The following is an 18,415-nucleotide window of genomic DNA, read 5'->3' on the forward strand; positions in this document are numbered from 1 at the left end:
TTAGTTTCCTTTCCTTAGAGCCCCATTCTTGTTTGCTGCTTTATTGCAGATTAAAGGCTTGGGTTGCATGTGAAGGTTATCAGCTAATGAATAAACTTCAGTCATCCTGTCCTGTGATAAATCTGTCTCGTAGATCAAAGATGAAGCATGTAGACCTTTTTTCTTTCAAATGGTAATTTCTTAAGGCTGTCAGGTCACTTCCTAATGGCTGTTCACATGAAAACAAAAACATTAAACATATTCTATTCAAAATGTTGAATTCTCAGTTTTGGAAAAAACCTTCTATTTCCTCTCTGAGGAAGCCTCCCCTCCTTCCTTCTGTGGAGGTCTCATATGTGGAAATACAAGCGATCCTCACATTGTAACTTGTGGTCACGGCAGTACTTTTAATGCTACTGTTATTTCTGTTTTAAACCAGATAGTTGTTAATTTCATCCAGAGTATGTATATATACAAGAAAAATTTTTCAGTTCAGTTGTGTTCAAATGTGCATAAACTTCTTTTAGCTGTATTTTCACACTGAAACCAAGCAAGGCAGACTGAAGGGTCTTTATGATTCTGTTTTGATACAAAACCCTTATTCTCCTAAAGCTTCTTTCCATGCAGTGTTTTTGCAAAATGAGTTTTGTATTTCAAGAGCAGTGTAAATACTGATTTGAAAATCTATAAGCTCTGGAATGGTCTAAAATAAGGAGGCAGTCTGCAAGCTGAGTTCATCCACTTCTATATATCACATATGTTTCTTTATGTAAAATGTGTTTGCGGTCTGCATAATTTTTTTATCTTTTTATTTCTGCTTGCTGCCTCAGCAACTGGAGATAGAAATCAGGCTCTCCTGCAGAGTGCTGTGAAGTTTTCAAGGGATATAGCAGTTAAAAAAAGGAAGAGAGAGTGAAACTCCTCAAGACAGTCAGTTAAGCACTGATATGCTTAACACACATTTGTGTCATGTAGGACAGAGGTAGCCCTCTGTAAGCCTACAGGAAAAATAGCCCTTGTTTCAGGTTCCAAGTCCTTTTGTTTTGGTCCTGTGCATTTCAGTACTAGGAAGTACTTACAGTGAAGCTATTTATAAGCTGATAAATATGCAAAAATGATTATATTTATTAATTCTTTTGAAATTTAGCAGTCATCAGTGGTTTTTTTTTAGGAATGGTCTAAACCTAGCTAAAACTTAAATGGAAAACTGATTATTTTATCAAGGCATGTGCTCGTCTTTTCCCTGGGAAGGATTATTTTCTTTTCCTTTCACTTATTCTTCATTCTCTTTGTCTTCAAGACATTACTCGTACCAGTTCCTGGGCTCTAGTATGACCTTGGTGAGGTGAATGGAGAAGTGAACTGTCTTGGTAAAGGATATCTTTATTCTTACGTATCTATTTCTTCTGTAAGCTGAGGATTATGCATGTTAGAAAAGAGTGAATCATTAGCAGCTTTATTTCTGGTTGTCTTTTTTCCTGTGGCTGTTTATGAACTTATTCAGCAAATGTGGTTGCCAGTAAGTTAATGTAGTGAAATATTTTCTAGCAGTGACATTTACTGCCGAGTCCTGCAGTCAGTGAATAGGAAGGTTACTGACTGGCCAGGTTTTTGTCTTTGAATTTATATATTATGAGTCGTCATCAAGGACATTTGAAAAATTACATGTGCAAAAACAATTCCCAGTCTTGCTAATTTGATCCTCTTTGCTCAAAGGTTGTTTCCTTTCTGCTTATAATGCATACCTAGAAAAGGTAAACAGTTTAATTCTCTTTTAATACTCTGTCTTCATGCTGTAACTGAATGCAATGTTTCCTTATTAACAATCTATTAAAAAATTTCACATGACCAAAGCAATAAGAGAAGTGGAGACAGCAAGGACTTTTTGAAGTGTCAGTATTCTGGAAAGACAAAAAGTTTCAAGCATTTGGCATTAGAATTTGGGAGCTGGATTAATACAAGTCTATACAGTCAGTGTGTGTGTGTATATGTATGTATATATATATATATAATATATATATATATATATATATGCATACAGGAAATCCAACATGTAATTGTCAGTCTTACTGATTGTATGCACTTACAAAATAATCATAAAACTTTAGGAATGCTTGGCTTCAGCAAGTGTATTGGTAATGTATGTTCAGCGAGTCTCATATACATTAGGAATGCTTTAAGTAGCAGCAGAAGCCTTAAATATCTGTCCTGAGAACGAGCACTGGTTGCAGGTGGTCAAGCTTCCACTGGCTCCAGAAAGAGCACTTTGCTAAGAGTCTTTGAAAATCGGCCTACTTAAATATAGTCTTGACTTTATGTTCCCAGACGTAACCACTTCTGACAATGGCTTCTTTGTTTCCCTGTTGAATCAGTGATAAAATTGTGAGCTGAATTTTACTGTTGACTTACTTCAATGGCCCGCACCTTTTCCACTGGAGACTGCAGGTTTTACAGTAGTTTTGGTAGCGAACTAGAGAATTAGATTTCAGCCTTGCTTGAATGATTTGTAAAAGATCTGTCAGAGTTATTGCTGGTGAACATTTGTGAAAATTGAACATTGAAGCATGGAGGACACATGTATTTGGAGTGGTGACAGTCCCTTTCTCCACATGAAGTAAACAAACATCCCATTGGCTACCCTGAGTTAGTGTTAGTGGTGTTTTATGAATATATACTTATTGTTAAAGGCAAAATTGAATTAAAAATAATCTCAAAATGTAGTTTTGTTCCATTTTAGTGCCCAGCACTGAGAGCTGCTACAATTAAAGCAATTTGTAAATAATCTTTTAAATTATTTCTTTAATTCATGCTAGAGAGCACTCAATTTGGAGGCCATTTCATTATTTATTGTTTTTTCTTGCTTTTGCATATACTTGAGTAGCTATCTGACAGGCATGATTATCCTTAAGGATAATTTTTTATTAGGATGCTCTTGTATTATGAGGATATTCCTGTTTTTATAGGGATGCAGACTGACACGGTGGTTATGGGTCTGTAAGGGTAGGCTCCTGAGGCTGAGCTACTTCAAACTAGAATCAACCTTCTGACACCGGTTGTTTGGATTATGGCAGAACCAGCAATTAAATCCAGTTTATTTCACATTTTGCCCAGCTGCAAGAACGAGATCGGTGGCCCTCTCATTTATAGGTGGCTGTTATATCCTTGCATGAATACATCAGAACAGAACAACAGAGATAATAATTATATTGATGTTACTTGAAACTCTTCCGTAAGAGGGCAAAGGAGGCAGAATCAGTTCCTGTTTGTTTTCTGCTGTGGGCATCTTTCCTAAATAGCAAGGTGATGATACCTTTAAAACAATAAATAGAAAATACAAAGTTGTTCATTTTAGAGTTTATTGTTATGTTGGGGAAAAATGCGTGTTATAGTTCCCAGAGTTTTCTTCATAATTTTGTTTCTACAAAATCTATTTAAATCTAGACCTGAAAGTGTCAAACTGCAGAGTTACCTGAAGTGGAAAGTGTGCATGTGTGTGTATGTGTAAAATGCTGGGATATTATTGGGTATTTTAGTAATGGAAACTACGCAATGCTTAGCCATTACCTCTCACAATTTAAATTAAATTTTGAAAATTGCTGCAAATGGAAATGCCGTCCTCAGAAAAGCACACAGACCCTGATATAGTGGCCAGCTCTTCTCTTTGCATTTAACTTTATTGATAATTCCCAGGTAGGAATACAATTTAAGTTTTCTCCCAGGCTTGATTTTACATTAAGAACTTCCTCTTTAGCAGAAGCTCTAAAGGTGGATTGCCTCTTTTTGCACCGTGCCTGGGAGCCTCTGGAGCCAGATACATTATCAGTAACTGCAGGAACAAATGCCCCGACCTCCTCCCAGGACTTCAACAAAGCAAATGCAGGTGAAGAGCAGCCCTGTTTCTCGGTGTGGACGTGGAGGTTGCAGATCCAATGTAGACGGATTAAAAATTCTTTAGATTTTTTTTTCCCTCCCTATAATCATCTTCAGCTATCCACGTGTTTTAGTTCAATTGCTACAGAACCCAGCTGGTTTAATTTTATTAGGTTACCGCTTCCTCCTCCAGAGAGCCTTAGGCCTCTGTTTATTTTGGGGGCAGGGTGAGCTCGTCCTGCCTCACCTGCTCTCCTCAGACATCAAAGTGAGCCAGTTCACTCCTCCTAGCTTAATCCTTCCCTTCTCCCTCCCACCAACGTTCTGCAAATTTCCTTGTATTCTTCCCAGTAACCCAGTGCCCGAGGTATTTGTCAGCAGGTTCACTTTTACCCTGGAGGTACTTGCTAGGAGGCAGAGACCCTCTGGCAGCACTTTCCACTCGACTGCCTCAGCTGTGAGTCTCCTACAGCTGGACAGGTAAATTGTCTGGAAAGGAAGGAGAGCACTGCAGGAAGGGGACATAAATCGGAATAAAACAGTGCCTGTGACAGCATTTCTGTGGGATTGCCTCTTTTGGAAGCTAAGAAACTGTGTTGGTAACGGCAGCTCCTGCCACCTGAAAATACCTACTAGACAATTCTTAATGGGAAAGTGGAAATCCTTTGGGGATAGAGGCAAAGAGGGATCAACTAACCAAAACTGTGCCAAAATGTTCCGTGCTTGGAGGTAGAAGAGTAGAGACAGTTTTCTAATACTGTGTGGCAGTTCAGCCAGGTAGCAGCTGTCCAAATACACTGTCAGCTTATGACAAAGGGCCTATAGTGCCTTACCTAGATATTTACTGAAGCATCTAGAAAAGTTTGCCTTGGAATTGTTCTACTTTTGCAGTTTAGTGAGTAGGTTATCTTTTATTGATATTTACTGAAAGTTACTCCCCCTACCCCCCAGTCTGGTGGCTTATCCTTTTGGGTGGGCTTTTTACTTGTTGTTATACTGAATATACTCAGTGAGTATACGATGAAATTTTCGACTGACATGGTCCTTTTAAATGAGAAGCCAAGTGGCTACAAATATCGGAATTATCTCAGTGGTGCCTTCAGGACTTCCAGTGTCAGAAGTCTGCAGGTGTAACTAATGAGCATTTCAGAAATTGCAACTGCACAGACAAGCAAATCAGGGATATCTTGCACTAAAAGTGAGGATTTAGAGCAGTGAACCAATTATTAAGCTGAATGGGTATGACCTCTAATACTGTGCTTCCTCTCCCACACTAACTGGGAACCCCTCCACCTCTCAGGGGAGGCTACATCTGTCATGGCAAGAGGGTCTTGGGTTAGCTTACCAGAAATAGCTATACTGGCAGAATTTTTTAGTGTCTTAGCATGCATGCTTTAGAAAATTCCAGTTAAAGAATGACACTTTCATTTGTGAAGAAGGTCCTAGAATAATTTCTTTGCTGAACAGGGGCAGGAACATAATGTTCAATTGTCAAATAAGGTGTCCTGCAGGGAAGTGGCATATGCTTGCATTTTAGTGATGTTTTTGTTGGTCACCTTTTGCCTGTTGATAAGTGCCCTGCCTGATGGATACTGATGCAAACTTGATGAGCTCTAGGTGCAGTGCACTCTTCTCTGTTTTCTATTTCAACACTTTTTTTGGCCTCAGGTGCTAATCTCAAAGACTTCATGTTAATGCCAGATCATAGTCAGGATAGGAAAAATTATTGTGAATATAGATAATTAACATATCTAGAGATGAACAGGTGATTCAATTAATTTAGAGTTGAGTTTCATCAATGCGTTTTTTTGTCTTTTAGTTGTTAATCTGTAATGCTTTTTGCTTGAAAAATTAGGAAAGAAGAAAAACTTCACTCTAAAGCAAGAACAAGTTTTTTTAGCAAACAGTGCTGGCTAAGATGGATGCATTACTGTAGATCTTAATGTCCAGAATTTTCCAATATATATTGTAGGAAAATGGGCTGTTATTTTCCTTCTTGCAACTCCTTGTTAGTAAACAAAAATAAATTCCAGCTTTTGCTGCAGTTTATTTTCACCTGCTTGCTAATTTTTCCTAAGTCAAATTCAGAACAAATTTTTTAATTCTATTCTCATACCATGTAGTCTGAGAACAGTCCGTGTAGGCTTTGAGGAAAAAATCCCACACTGTTGGGCTGTCTTTCATTCTTTACGTTCCCCCCCATCCTTTCCCACCCCCTAAGGATTGTAAAGGCTATACCACTGTGTAGTGTTCATGCAATTCAAGTAGACCATTAATTGACATGCACAATATTGTAAGCTTTAGTTTGGAAGAGAAAATAAGCAATTTGCTTCATTTTGCAGTGTGAGTTCTAACTGTTATTAAAGTGCATTTGTAGTTGCATATTTTCCAGTAAAGGTGACAGATTACTTCAAAGCTGGTATTTTCTTTTTGTTAAACAAGGTTCTCAAATAGATCCATCTTGCCCACGTATTCTATTCTTGCCAGTTGGCTTTGAAAGCTGGTGCTTGGGCTCATGGTTCAGAACTAGCTTCCAAAAAATGAGGTCCCATGCTGTTTCTATCTTTTGAGCTAGTAGGGGCTGGAAGGATCTGATCTGAAGCCAAGGCAAAGACTGAATTGATGGAATCATATATAATGACTTTGCCAAGTGCTGCCCAGTCATGAAGTCCCACTTTCTGGGAAAGAGCACTGAGACAAGGGGTGGCAGAGCATTCTCTGTGTTAAGGGCTGTCCAGAGATTTTCTTTTCTGGACTTAGAATCAGGCTACCACATAAGAAAAACTAGCTTTTTATTGAATGCTTTTTCACACATTTATGAGTTGTTACTTTCTTCTGCATGCTGCTTACCCATTTTCTCCCCAGTTATACATATCCATTTGAAGAGGAAAAAGCTTTCTGCTCTTTATTTCAGTATTGCACATATTTTTGCCATATGTAATGTATCATTGCAAAGGCATGCTTGCACATTCAGTATGCTTACTTTCATTTGACTCTGTGTGCACACACAAATACCCAAACACACATGCAGACTGTTTCAGGTGAGTGGTCACTACTCGGTGAGTCTAGATGGAGCACAGCTGTCTTTAGGTCTAAATTCTGGATCTTGAAGGAGTTCTAATTTTCTAGATGCAACTGTAAAATGGAGAATAATATCAATATAATGTATTTCTTCAAAAAGATACTTGATAGGAATGCATGGATTCCTCCCATCCCCACCCTCCCTTCCCTTGCTAGCAGCTTTCATTTATAAGGTAGTGAAAGTTCAGGTCTCTTGTCTGTGTTCAGCTTTTCTATAAACTGCCAGGATAGTCTCTGAAACCACAGTGATGATACATATCTGTGTGTCAGATACCCAATTTGTCACCAACTTCTTCCAATACCTGACAGAGAGCAGGACCTAAATGAAATCCAGTTGACTGGAGCTCAGCTAAGATCTGATAGAGGTGACTTTGATAGATAAATGGTTGAAGAACCTGGTGGAGTCTGTGTAGATGTAATCTCTTCAGCCACTTTTAAATCAGTCCACAGCCTTCAAGTCTTGCTCATTTCTGCAGCTGTTGCAGTGGTCAGAAACAAAATGTTTTTTTTGCAAGAGATCGTGTAGGGTGAAAACAACTGCAGATCTTGCCCCATCGTCCATGCTTGCAGTCACTTCTGTCTTCAGCTGTCTTATGTATTTATAGGCTTTTTATTCAAAATCATTGGGAACAGTTTAGATGGCAATTCTTGATTACTAGCCTTTACTGTCCTAGCTCTCTTCATCTGTCACCTCTCCTACATGATGTTTTTATTTCAGGTTCTGTTAGTATACGAGGCTGCATACCTCATCCAGCTGCAGCTCAATCACCTCTGGAGTATGAATGAATGGTCAGCTATGTTGAGTACCTGCTTCTGATGACTCTTGAGCATCTCAAAGTTAACCATAAAACTTCTCATCAAAATATATAGTACAATGACATTGAAAGAGCACGCTGCTTCGGCATCCTGATGTCTTTAATCTGATTCTTATTAAATGATTGTTGAAATTCAGAGTGCAGCTGTCTACAAAGGTCTAAAGCTGAAATCATAATGATCTAGAAATAAATAATCAATAAATGCCTTCCAGAATGCAGAAGGCTGTTGTTTCATGAGTTGAATGCACACTTCTCAAACCTCTTTGGAAAATTATATAAAACCTGGCATTCCCACCTAGAAAGCTATAGAGGAAGTATTTAGTTTCATAGCTCATTGCTTGAAGTAAGCAAGTACCTATACTGAATGTATGATTCAAATGTTAAGGTGACTGTTGCAAAAATAAGGCATTTCAGAACTTGTGAACCCATAGTGTTGTGCTTGGATTTTTTAAAAATCTTTTCTGACAAGAGCAACTAGGTCACTACTATCACCTACGACATAACTAGCATTTTATGCTCTTTGACAAAGTGTTCAATGAACTGTTTAAAAGCAGATTTTTTTTTTTTTACTAATGCCTACCTGTTGTACTTATAGCATAAATAATTTGTTTGAATCATCAGGTGAGTGCTGTTAAGTTATAGTGAGCAAGGAAAATGGCAAAAACATGAATTAGGGTCCCTGTCCTTAAGTGTATTTCAGTTTGCATTTTGATAGCAGTTTAGAAATGTTATCGCCTGTTTTGTCACAGACATAATTCACATCTTTCTTCAGGCACTGTAAACAAGAGAAATGGTTTAATGGCTCCATAAAAGGCACTCTGTGCTGATAGCTGAGATTAGACCCTTTAGTAATGGATTTTTGTGTGTTGGGGGAAGGGGAGGGCTTGGCAGAAGTAAATGTACTGGAAAAGAATCTTGGAGAGACTCTGATGTGTCTGAAGTGCCTGCTGCATTGCTGTATGTATCGAGAGATAGATTTAAAGTGTGACAGTGTTGGCTTTATCAGTACAGGCGTCTTTCCTTCTTGCATTTGAAATTTTACCAAGTATTATCTTGGTTCACCTCAATCAGTCTAGTACCTGGAGCTGCAGTGGTATCAGCTTAAGTATTTTTACATCTTCTGTCTTTTCATCTTGCTGTTGAGTCAAGTCCCCTATATTCAAGTATGTTCAAGAGGTCTCTCAAAACTTATGTTGCATATTAACAATTTTGCCTCAATTGATGATAAAATTGGTGAGTTTATTTACAGAATTGTCTTTAGAGAATGATTTGAGAGCATAAATTTGAAAAACAGCTCAGAAATAGTGCATTTAGGCCATGACTTACTGTTACTTTGTTTTCTCTTCAGGTACTCAAAGTCCTCAAACGTAATACATGTGAATGTAATATTAGGAGACATCCGAGGTCACTATCAGGAGCAAGTGTGGTACAAAATCAACTGCTGTCAATTGATTTTATACCATATAGTAAATGTTCTTTCCTATCCACACTTGTGGATAGGACATCTTTGTATCTTTGATCAGTGGAGAAAACATTGCCTGCTATTAGCCAACATCACTGAATTACCAGTTATATTTCATGGCTTTTAAAAGTATGGTTAAAACCATTCTTCCTCAGAAATAAGACTTTATCATGTGTTCTGAGCAGGAATCTGAAGTTTGAAAGTTAAAACGTTGCTTTTTGTTCAAAGGAGAAATGACTTGCCATTTCATATAACATATTCCTAATTTCTTCTTCATCTTGAACAATCATCTCTTGAATTGAAAAATATTTTAAGCCATTGCTTAATGCAGTGAGTTTCAGGGCTTTCTCAGAAGTAGATTCAGTTCTGTCTGTACAGAGGTGGTACACTTCCTGTTTCTCAGGCTAGAAAGTGTACATATCAGACTACTCTGAGACAAACCAATTCCTCCTTTGACTTCAGAGTTCTTAATAAAATTTTTCTTCATTTGAGTGGTGTGGTTCTTTATTCTTTGGGTGTTGTTATGAAGAAAATGTTCAGGGATTAGGCTGTTGACAGATAGCAAACTAGAACAGCACTTCTGAAGGATGGATGGCAGGTTCCACCTCATGTTTTTGCATGTTATGTGTGAGCTTACTTTGTGGTGAAATCATTATTGCTTTGTATAAAATCTAGATTTGTACAGCAGCACATTATGTATAATATGCAAGCCCTTTTACTCTGCAGATATAAATAGACATATTTATGCACAGAGAATATGCATACAGTAATGTATTATACCTTCATCAATTTGCTACAAATGGCAGCAGTCCTGCTTGCCTTCTATCTGTGTATTGGCTTTGGAGATGCTCCAGACAGGGTCTGTGGCACAAGGGTCTGTTTCTGATACCGATAAGCCTGACTTTGCGTGGTAGTTGAGATGAGGTGTTGAAGCCATCCATCTAAATACACGTTGTAAGATTGCTTGCCTTTCAAGTTCGAAGGTAGTTATCTGTAAGTAATCACTCGGGATGAAATCTTGGCCCTTGGTCACTGTTTCATAAGATCATTATTAAAGCAGAGGGCCCTTTACTTTAATAGGGTTGAGGCTCTTGTTCTGGGGTTAAGTAAAATGAATTTACCATCAGGAAGAAAGAAGTGGTAAGGAGCTGGTTGTTTAAAATGTCATTTTGTTAATATGAATGTGTTGGTAGCTGGTATGCTGCACTAAAATTAGATTGTATAAATAAGCAACCCTGCTCTCCTCAAAAGAAAGAGGATTGAGAACATAATATAAAATTCAGTTTAGCAAAAGCGTATATGCTTAAATTCTCTTTTAATAGGTGCACTATAGAATGAGTGTCACACTGAAATCAGAAGTGACGGGCAGAGGGTTTCAGTGATGATATGAAAACTGCTTTGAATGTTTGAAATTGTATTGTTAAAATAAGTCTGTCATCTTCAGCCACATGTCTTTCAGACATGTCCTGAAAGGGCAAGTAGCCTTCAAGAAAGGCCCCCAAAAAAGCAGTAAGCATTTTTATCAGCCTATCTTTTTTCCTTTCTACCTCTAAAAGTGGAGTTACAGATAAAGCTTAGCATGGTGACTGTGTCAGGGGACTGCCCGAGGAAGGCTTTAAATTTTACAGCTACATTATCTTTCTGGCTGTAGTTAAGATAAAGATCTAATATAAAATCACTTTGGTCTGTAATGCTTTCTCTAAATGAAGTGAAGGTGTTAACCTACTTGATTTGATACACTTTACCCTAGCTTATAAAGCTGGGAGGAAGGTGAGGTAAACTTTAATTAAAACTACAGCACAGATGCCTTCTAGCACTGTGCCCTGCACCTTACTAGGACTGTACAGTAAGCAAAATAAAATGTACCTCGCAGTTGAGGCAGCAGGCTGGAGCCGTGTTCAGTGAAAGTAATTTAATTAGTGTTGATCATGACTCCAGATGATGGTGATTTGATAAGGAATAATTTAGTACTTAACAGCCTTTTACATGCACCAACTCCATGTGGGAAGGTAAAGCAAATTGCACAAAATGAATGTGCTGCTTTCACTTGTGCCTGTGCCAGTGAGCTGGAAAACTGCCTGTTAGCAGACGTTCAGGCTCTCAGCGCTGTGATGAAATACCCAGCCAGTTCTGCGCACAGGGCTGTAGTGTGGGAGTCTCTGTACTCCCGTTATTTAAAAATAAATAAGGGAAGTAATTTTTCATAACAGATTAACTCCAAGGAAGTCGCAAAGTAAAAAAAAAAAATTAAAAAAAAATAGAGCAGCATGTGGCCTTTGTGCAAATATGTGATACTGGCTTTAAAAAAGAGTCTTGTTGCAGTTGTGTTTTAATTTTTTGATTCAAGTTAAAGAGATTGCCTACCTTAGCATCGGAGCCAGAGTCCCAGAGTTGCGGGGCCCATCATATACATTAAATGTATATGCATGCATTATTTGACCAAGACATAAAAAGGAGAGTCAGCAGTAAAAGTTCACTAGAAGTATCCTGAAACAAACTACTGGATATCAGCCTGCTTTGCCGTTGCTTTGGAAAGCTGACTGAGCTGCATTTTGCCATATTATTAAATCTGAGAATCACTTTTCAAGAAGTCCATGTGGGCTTCTTTTTTGTGCAAGTTCAGACAATTTTATTCAGGAAGAATTCTTTCCTTCTTGTGATGTTCACATTTTCCATCTCTGTTTCCTAAGTTGTGCTGTACATACGCATTTCTATATGTTTTATTGTCTTCTTCTCCTTTCTTATCTTTCCACATAACTGATATTATCCAAAAATATAATACCTGAATAGGAGTTTTCTGCTAACTCTTGTGAGTTTTGTGAAAATATGTGTCAAAATAGAATAGTATTATGTTGCAGATGACTCAACTGAAAGGCAGTAGTAGAAGCTGTCATGTAACAGGGTATGAGAGGATCTGTTTGTGAAAGAGCTCTCTGAACATTGCCTAACCATGAGAAAACCCATGGCAAAAATCTGGAATCTTAATCACAGATGCCAGAATTTAGTGGTGCTGATGCTTACTTCTTAGACAGCATTTCATTTATCTCCCCACTGGAGATAATTCACTGATTTCATTTATCTCCCATACACACTGGTGTGTGTATGCAGATGCATTAGTATCAGAAAATATGTAGTCTATAACAAATTATCTTTCCCAAGTTCAGGTGCAAGAGAAGAGGTAAGATGCTACTTGATGGTAATGATAACCTGACTTTTTGCTGAGATTCTCTAACAGGAACTGCTGCATGTACGTGGATTTTTATGGAGATACAAGTGTCTATGTCAGGCTGGAATGTGATGTTCATACTATGCTGTTTTGGTGACAACATCAAAGTGATAAAATTATCTCTGAATTCTAGGCATCTTGGAGATCAAAAATGCATTTTATTTAAAACTTGACAGGTGTGTTTTCAAGCCAATACATACCTGTCTGTCAGTCCTTTGTCCTCCTAGCCACTTACTTAGATCTGTCAGTGTCAGGTGAGCTTTGAATTTTCTTCCTCTTTAATTTTGGTTAAGATTGGATATGAAATAAGGAAAGCTGTCTGGTGTAAACCAATTTGCTGGTTAACCTTGCCGTTACCTTTGGCCCTTCTCTTAGTACAGACCAATTTGTGCTTCTAATTAATGCTGCATTTCTGTCACACCCCCTCTGGGGTTTTTTTAAGCTTTTAAAAAGCATTTCTTTTTTTTTTTTTTTAGTTTGTGTCTATATCACATCTACTATTGAATTTGATCAGGCCAGGATTTTATTGTGTTTATTTTAAAGAAAAATTACTTAAGCCATTTCTTCTGAATTTTTCAAAGATGTTCTTTGTAATTAAAAATGCATATAACCATCCAGTTTCAAGGATTTTGCTGCAAATTTTCAAGCATTCTGTGGGACAAAAACATTACTGATCATATACTTGAGGCTGATATATCTCAAATTTATTTTGGAGTCATTTTTGTGACACTCTTTGAAGTGGACTACTATTGCATTTATAAAAGCAACTTCTGATATTACTTAGAAACATTTGGTGCCTGGGAAGTATTTTGTCTCTGACAACATTTACAGTAGTTAAGCCAAATATAAGTGGGCTGTTATTTTCCTGCTAATGAGATGGGATGCTGGCCATCATTCTATTAAACAATAGAAGTGATAATAGCCAATGTGAAGTATCTCTGGTGTCTGTTTTTCAGTTGACACTCAAAGAAATATTTGAAATGTTTATTTCCTATATTGTTTTTATTATTACAATTCTTTAATTAATCATGTGTTTAATTAGCAGTGTCGAGCTTACTTGGAAAAGTTAATTGTTGATATTGTACTCGGATTTTAATTGCATTCTCCTTTTCTTCCAGTGGCTTTTCATGGTCTCCCTGTGAAAATCAAGAAGGAACCCCATAGCCCATGTTCAGAACTTGGCTCCGCTTGCAGTCAAGAGCAACCATTCAAGTTCAGTTATGGGGAAAAGTGCCTGTACAATGTCAGGTAAAGTAATTAGGAGCATGTTTGCAGTGAGAACTGCTGGCTTAAATGAGGACTGATGAAAGAGTAATAAAACCATAATAGAGATCTTAGAAAAGTTACCTCTTCAGCAGATAACAGACTGATGAGATAATGCATTTAGCTGATGAACACTGATGGATTTGTTTACAGTTGTGTCAAACACTTACATAATAATTTTAAAGCAGTATTTTTCATCAAAATGCACATCCTCCATTCTTCCTCCATGGGAGCTAGCCAGAGTTTAAAAACCCGGGGTACAAGCATGAAATAGAAGAAAGGAGTATCTTGTTTTCTGTGAGCTGTGTTGGCAGTACTTTCAAAATGCATTATGTGCATTAGGAAAGAGTGATCTGTGTAACAGGCAAGGGATTGGCAGGTCTGAGCAACACATTAGGTATTTGACAAATTGTGCAGATGTTGTATGTGTATATTCCTGGATGATTACCTTTTAAAACAGTGTTTCATTAGTTGCATTCAAAAGCAGTTGTCTTCTTTTATAGGCATAGATAATAAAAGCTTTATTTATTTGTGGGTGGTGGAGGGGCTTGATACCTCTTCATTCCTTATTGACTTTCTTTTGGTTGCATTTATGTGCCACTCCTTCCTTTAGTGTCAGCAGTGAAGGATTTCTTATTGACATTTCAGTCTATTTTAGAATCTTTCATCTAGCTTTGATTCTCATTAATGTAGTATGAAAACTGTTAGCACTTAAAGCATTATAACATTTAACTTTTTGGATATGAATGAGGGGAAAAAAAGGAAAAGACTGTCACTTTTGCCAGTTACAAGGAGTGATTTTGGTTTCAAAAATCAAATGAATCCATTGATGGATTTGATAGGTGCTAAGAGACTTGACTTAAAGGAGTATGCAAGCTTGTGCTTACTATATTCCTAATGTCTGCATTTCTCCTGGTTAGAAACAGGGATGATCAAAGTGTTCTCAAAGTGTTCTGATGTGAGATACCCATGAAAATAGCATCTATGTATTTGTAGGACCAGCAGTTTATTTTTGAGAGAGAGAGGGGTAAAAAAACCTGTCAGGAGAGGCTGCTGACAGCCTAGTATGGGTAGCTAAGCCAGCATACCATTGTTTTTCTGGGTCAGATCCCTTCCCTCTGGCTGTATTGTTTTAGTGTCTCACTTTGTGGTTTGTGCAAAAGAAAAAGAGCCTTGACAGGCACTGTCGGCTCTTTGTGCTCTAGTCCAGGTGCTTCTACTTTTATGTATTTTGTATACCTCCTGTTAGAATGTGACTGTATGACTGAGTCCTTTAAAAATACATTTCTGTGTCTCAGAGAAGCAAATGCTGTGCCAAATCACTTTCCTCTAACGTGACTTCTTCATTGCTCTTCTTAGTGTAAAGTTGAGAATTCTTCTGCCCCAAACTGGTTCATAAGTTAACTATAATCAAAAACTTCTAAATGGGGCACTTGTGATGATTTTTTTCTGGAGGTAGCTGCTATGGTTTTGGTTTTTCTTCTTTCTTTGATAAAAAATAACCTACCTTGCTTTTCTCTTGCCTTACAAATAGTGCCTATGATCAGAAACCACAAGTGGGAATGAGGCCCTCTAACCCACCGACGCCATCCAGCACTCCCGTGTCACCACTGCACCATGCCTCCCCAAACTCCGCTCAGACTCCTAAACCTGACCGGGTTTTCCCTACACACCTCCCTCCATCCCAGTCCATTCAAGACAACAGCTTCCCTATGGATCACAGGTAAAACACAAAACACGTGAAGGACCCATGCAGAAGGTGTTCAGTTGTGGCTCTTATATAGGGTAGTACTGGCTTCCTGCCCACAGCTCTTCCCTTTTAGGTTGGGGGACTGAGGTGGAGACCAGCAAGGTTTGTAGTGTCAGAAGTGTGTGTGTTTATGAAAGGCTGGCACCCAGCTTGGTGCACTAGTGTATGAGTTCATATTGGCAGTGACAGAATTTAAATTACATGTTGGTTCTGTCTTGTGATGGTGATTACAGTATGCTGGATAATCTCATCTAGGCTCCTTTTCCCATGAAAGGTTGGACCTGGTGGTCTTTCAAGATCCCTTCCAACCTGGGCCCTTCTATAAGTTCTGTGATTCACTTGAGGCTAGAAAGCCCTTCAAGGTGATGAAGTCACTAGCAAGCATGTTCCTAACTATAAATATCTGGCCTCTTGCTAAGCTGTTCACCTATCTAAGGGATAAGTGGCCATGTTACAGTGTTCCTGCTTCAGAATAGAAGGGTGGATCATTTTTCCAAGCCCTTTTGTAGTGTAGCATTTCAAAAAAAGATGCCAACATAAACTGTGCTTAAATAACATTAGTCTGAGTAAAAGCCACAAGAGTTAGAGACTAGAATTAAAGCTTAAACTGTCCTTAAGTCACCCTGTTTTGTTTTGATATGTTAGAAATCCCCAGACAACTGTCTTAGCTCAGTGTTGCAACAGATATGTTCAGTGGATTCCCCTGTTTTTTCAGTCCAAACACTTGTTTGTGGAATTCTGTTTACCCTGGCCTTTATTGCATGAACCTGTTTTTGTGCGCTGAGTTTTGATTGCTCTTGAACATTTAAAATTCCATTGGTGTGTAAAGAGATATATGTTCAGAGACTTGTTTTGCCTCTTAACCATTATCAAATTAAGAAAGACCTGAAAAGAAAAACAGTTGTCGGGAGTGTGATTTGCATGTTTCTGCTCTAATAAGGGCTGTGTTATCTCCAGGGATTTGTGCAGATCACTTTTGAAGGAGGTTGCTAATGTTACTACTGCTGTGTTGTGCTCTGCTGAGATAGCTTTAAATACCACCAAGGTTCTCCACAAGTCCTTCTGGCCATCAAGAAACACTGAATTGGCCCCTTCACCTGTCATAGTCCCCATCTCCTCCCCAGCCATGGATTGTGGTCTAGCCACAAAGGCCCCCCGTGAAGCCAGGCAGTGGTTTAGATTACAGGATGGTGGATAATGTGTTCCTGTACATACACCAAAGTCAAGCTGCCAGGAGACTGAAATCAGCAGAAGCTAAATGGCTGATGTGCAGAGAGCAGTAGTAAGATTTTTCAGATGAAAAAAATATTTTGCTATAAAGCTACTTGGAAAGAGAGCACTGAACCTGTATGTCAGCCCTGACTGCAGTGTTTATAGACATTTGCATACATCCTAGTATAGTTTCTGTACCCACAACCCTTGCTCTGTGCAAGCTTTGTAGGCTCTTTACATGATTTCTGCTCCCTCCCTCCTGTCTTTGATATCCATGTTCTTTAGGGCATTTTGCACTAATGCTTCCCTTCTATTATAGAATATCATGTGTCCTAGTAAAGTCCAAAATATCTGACTCAAGGAACAAAGAAAAAAAAAATCTAATTTTTCTCCATTTTTAAAGAAAGGTGGAAGTGTAGTGGAAGATATTTTTCCCCATTTCCGTATTTATTTTCAATCTTGTGTATGAAGCAAACGTGTACTTCATATTTTTGTGAAATACAAATTTTTGTGGTTTACAAGGTGAGATACTACTACAATGAGTGTATTCGGGAAATGTCATTTAAACAAATGACCTGCCTATGTGAGTTCACATATGCTTCTATAACTCAGGGCACAGGTTTTGTGGAACATGCATTGGTGGCATAGGATAGCATCAGTATCTAGTGCATACAGCCCATACATCTTCATACAGGGCATGAGTATATGAACGATAAGTGGTCCTGACAAGTACCAACAGGAAACAAATCCACTTCTATAAACAAATGGCTTGATTCCATACAAAGCTTCCAGTACAACAAGTATTATTAACTTCCTTTGAGGCTTTGTGAGTGAGCCTGTTTCTTATTTTATCTTCAAGTTGCAATTTTCTGATTCACTCCTTGACAGTTCTTAATGATAATTTCTGCTTCTTTTTTTGGCTAATGAAAAAAGGAAAAAAAGGAAATGAATGCAGTGCCAGTCAGCCTAACTGTTTCATAATACATTTGAGTTTCTAAGTTTATTTTCTGCAGGTGTAGGTGGAATTGCAAACCCCAATGTTACAGCATGGTACTCTTTCTACTGCAAAAATTATAGTATTTACAGCAGCATTGGAAAAATTCATTTTGTCTCCACTACTGCATGGTAATAGTTTCTATCTCTGTAGTTTCTACAGTATTTATAATTAAGCTATGATAGTAAATATTTGTCAGACCAAGTTACAGCAGTATTATGACAGATGGTAGTAGTAGAGTTGAAATCGTTGTAGAAACATGTACTACCTATGAGTTGATAGTCAAGGATTTTATTGCTTGTGCAATCAAACCCCTGCATTGTGCTTCACTCACACAGTCTTCTCCAAAAGAATGTCTTTTGCATGCGTGAACCAAAGCTGGTTCAGACCCGAAATACAGGAAGCTCAGGAATGATTAGGTCTCCATTTTTTTTGAGTGACAATAAGAAGCTTCCAAAGAAACACTCAAGTTGCCTTTTTTTTTTTAAGTGTCTTGTTTATAATAAATGATAACAGGACTAGTAAGCAGTTTGTTGCAAGAACATTGCATTTTCTCTTGGTTAGTGTGGGCACAAAATTACTGCTGTGGTGATTACTACTGTGGTAATATTGTGGTCATACTCTGGTAATATGCAGGAGATAACAGGAAGACAGCATGCAGTTCATCAGGGCCCAGTGGGAAAAAAGCATCCTGGTATTCTTCTGTATGATTCTGAACCTGCAGATGTCCAAGTAATTACATTCAGGCCTTTTAGTTCAGGTA

The 18,415-nt window shown here is 38.1% G+C and overlaps 1 protein-coding gene across 1 annotated transcript in view; it reads left to right on the forward strand.

Moving 5' to 3' along the window:
* ETV1 (ETS variant transcription factor 1) overlaps positions 1 to 18,415 on the forward strand; it is a 66,099-nt gene that overhangs the window by 20,285 nt on the left and 27,399 nt on the right. Inside the window, exons 6-7 of the mRNA XM_041418274.1 lie at positions 13,552 to 13,681; positions 15,231 to 15,419. Of these exons, the coding sequence (XP_041274208.1) occupies positions 13,552 to 13,681; positions 15,231 to 15,419 (319 nt within the window). The remainder of the gene's footprint in view (positions 1 to 13,551; positions 13,682 to 15,230; positions 15,420 to 18,415) is intronic.

Source organism: Onychostruthus taczanowskii, unplaced genomic scaffold (genome assembly GCF_017590055.1).
Source record: "Onychostruthus taczanowskii isolate IOZ18803 unplaced genomic scaffold, ASM1759005v1 scaffold59, whole genome shotgun sequence".
NCBI lineage: Eukaryota > Metazoa > Chordata > Aves > Passeriformes > Passeridae > Onychostruthus > Onychostruthus taczanowskii.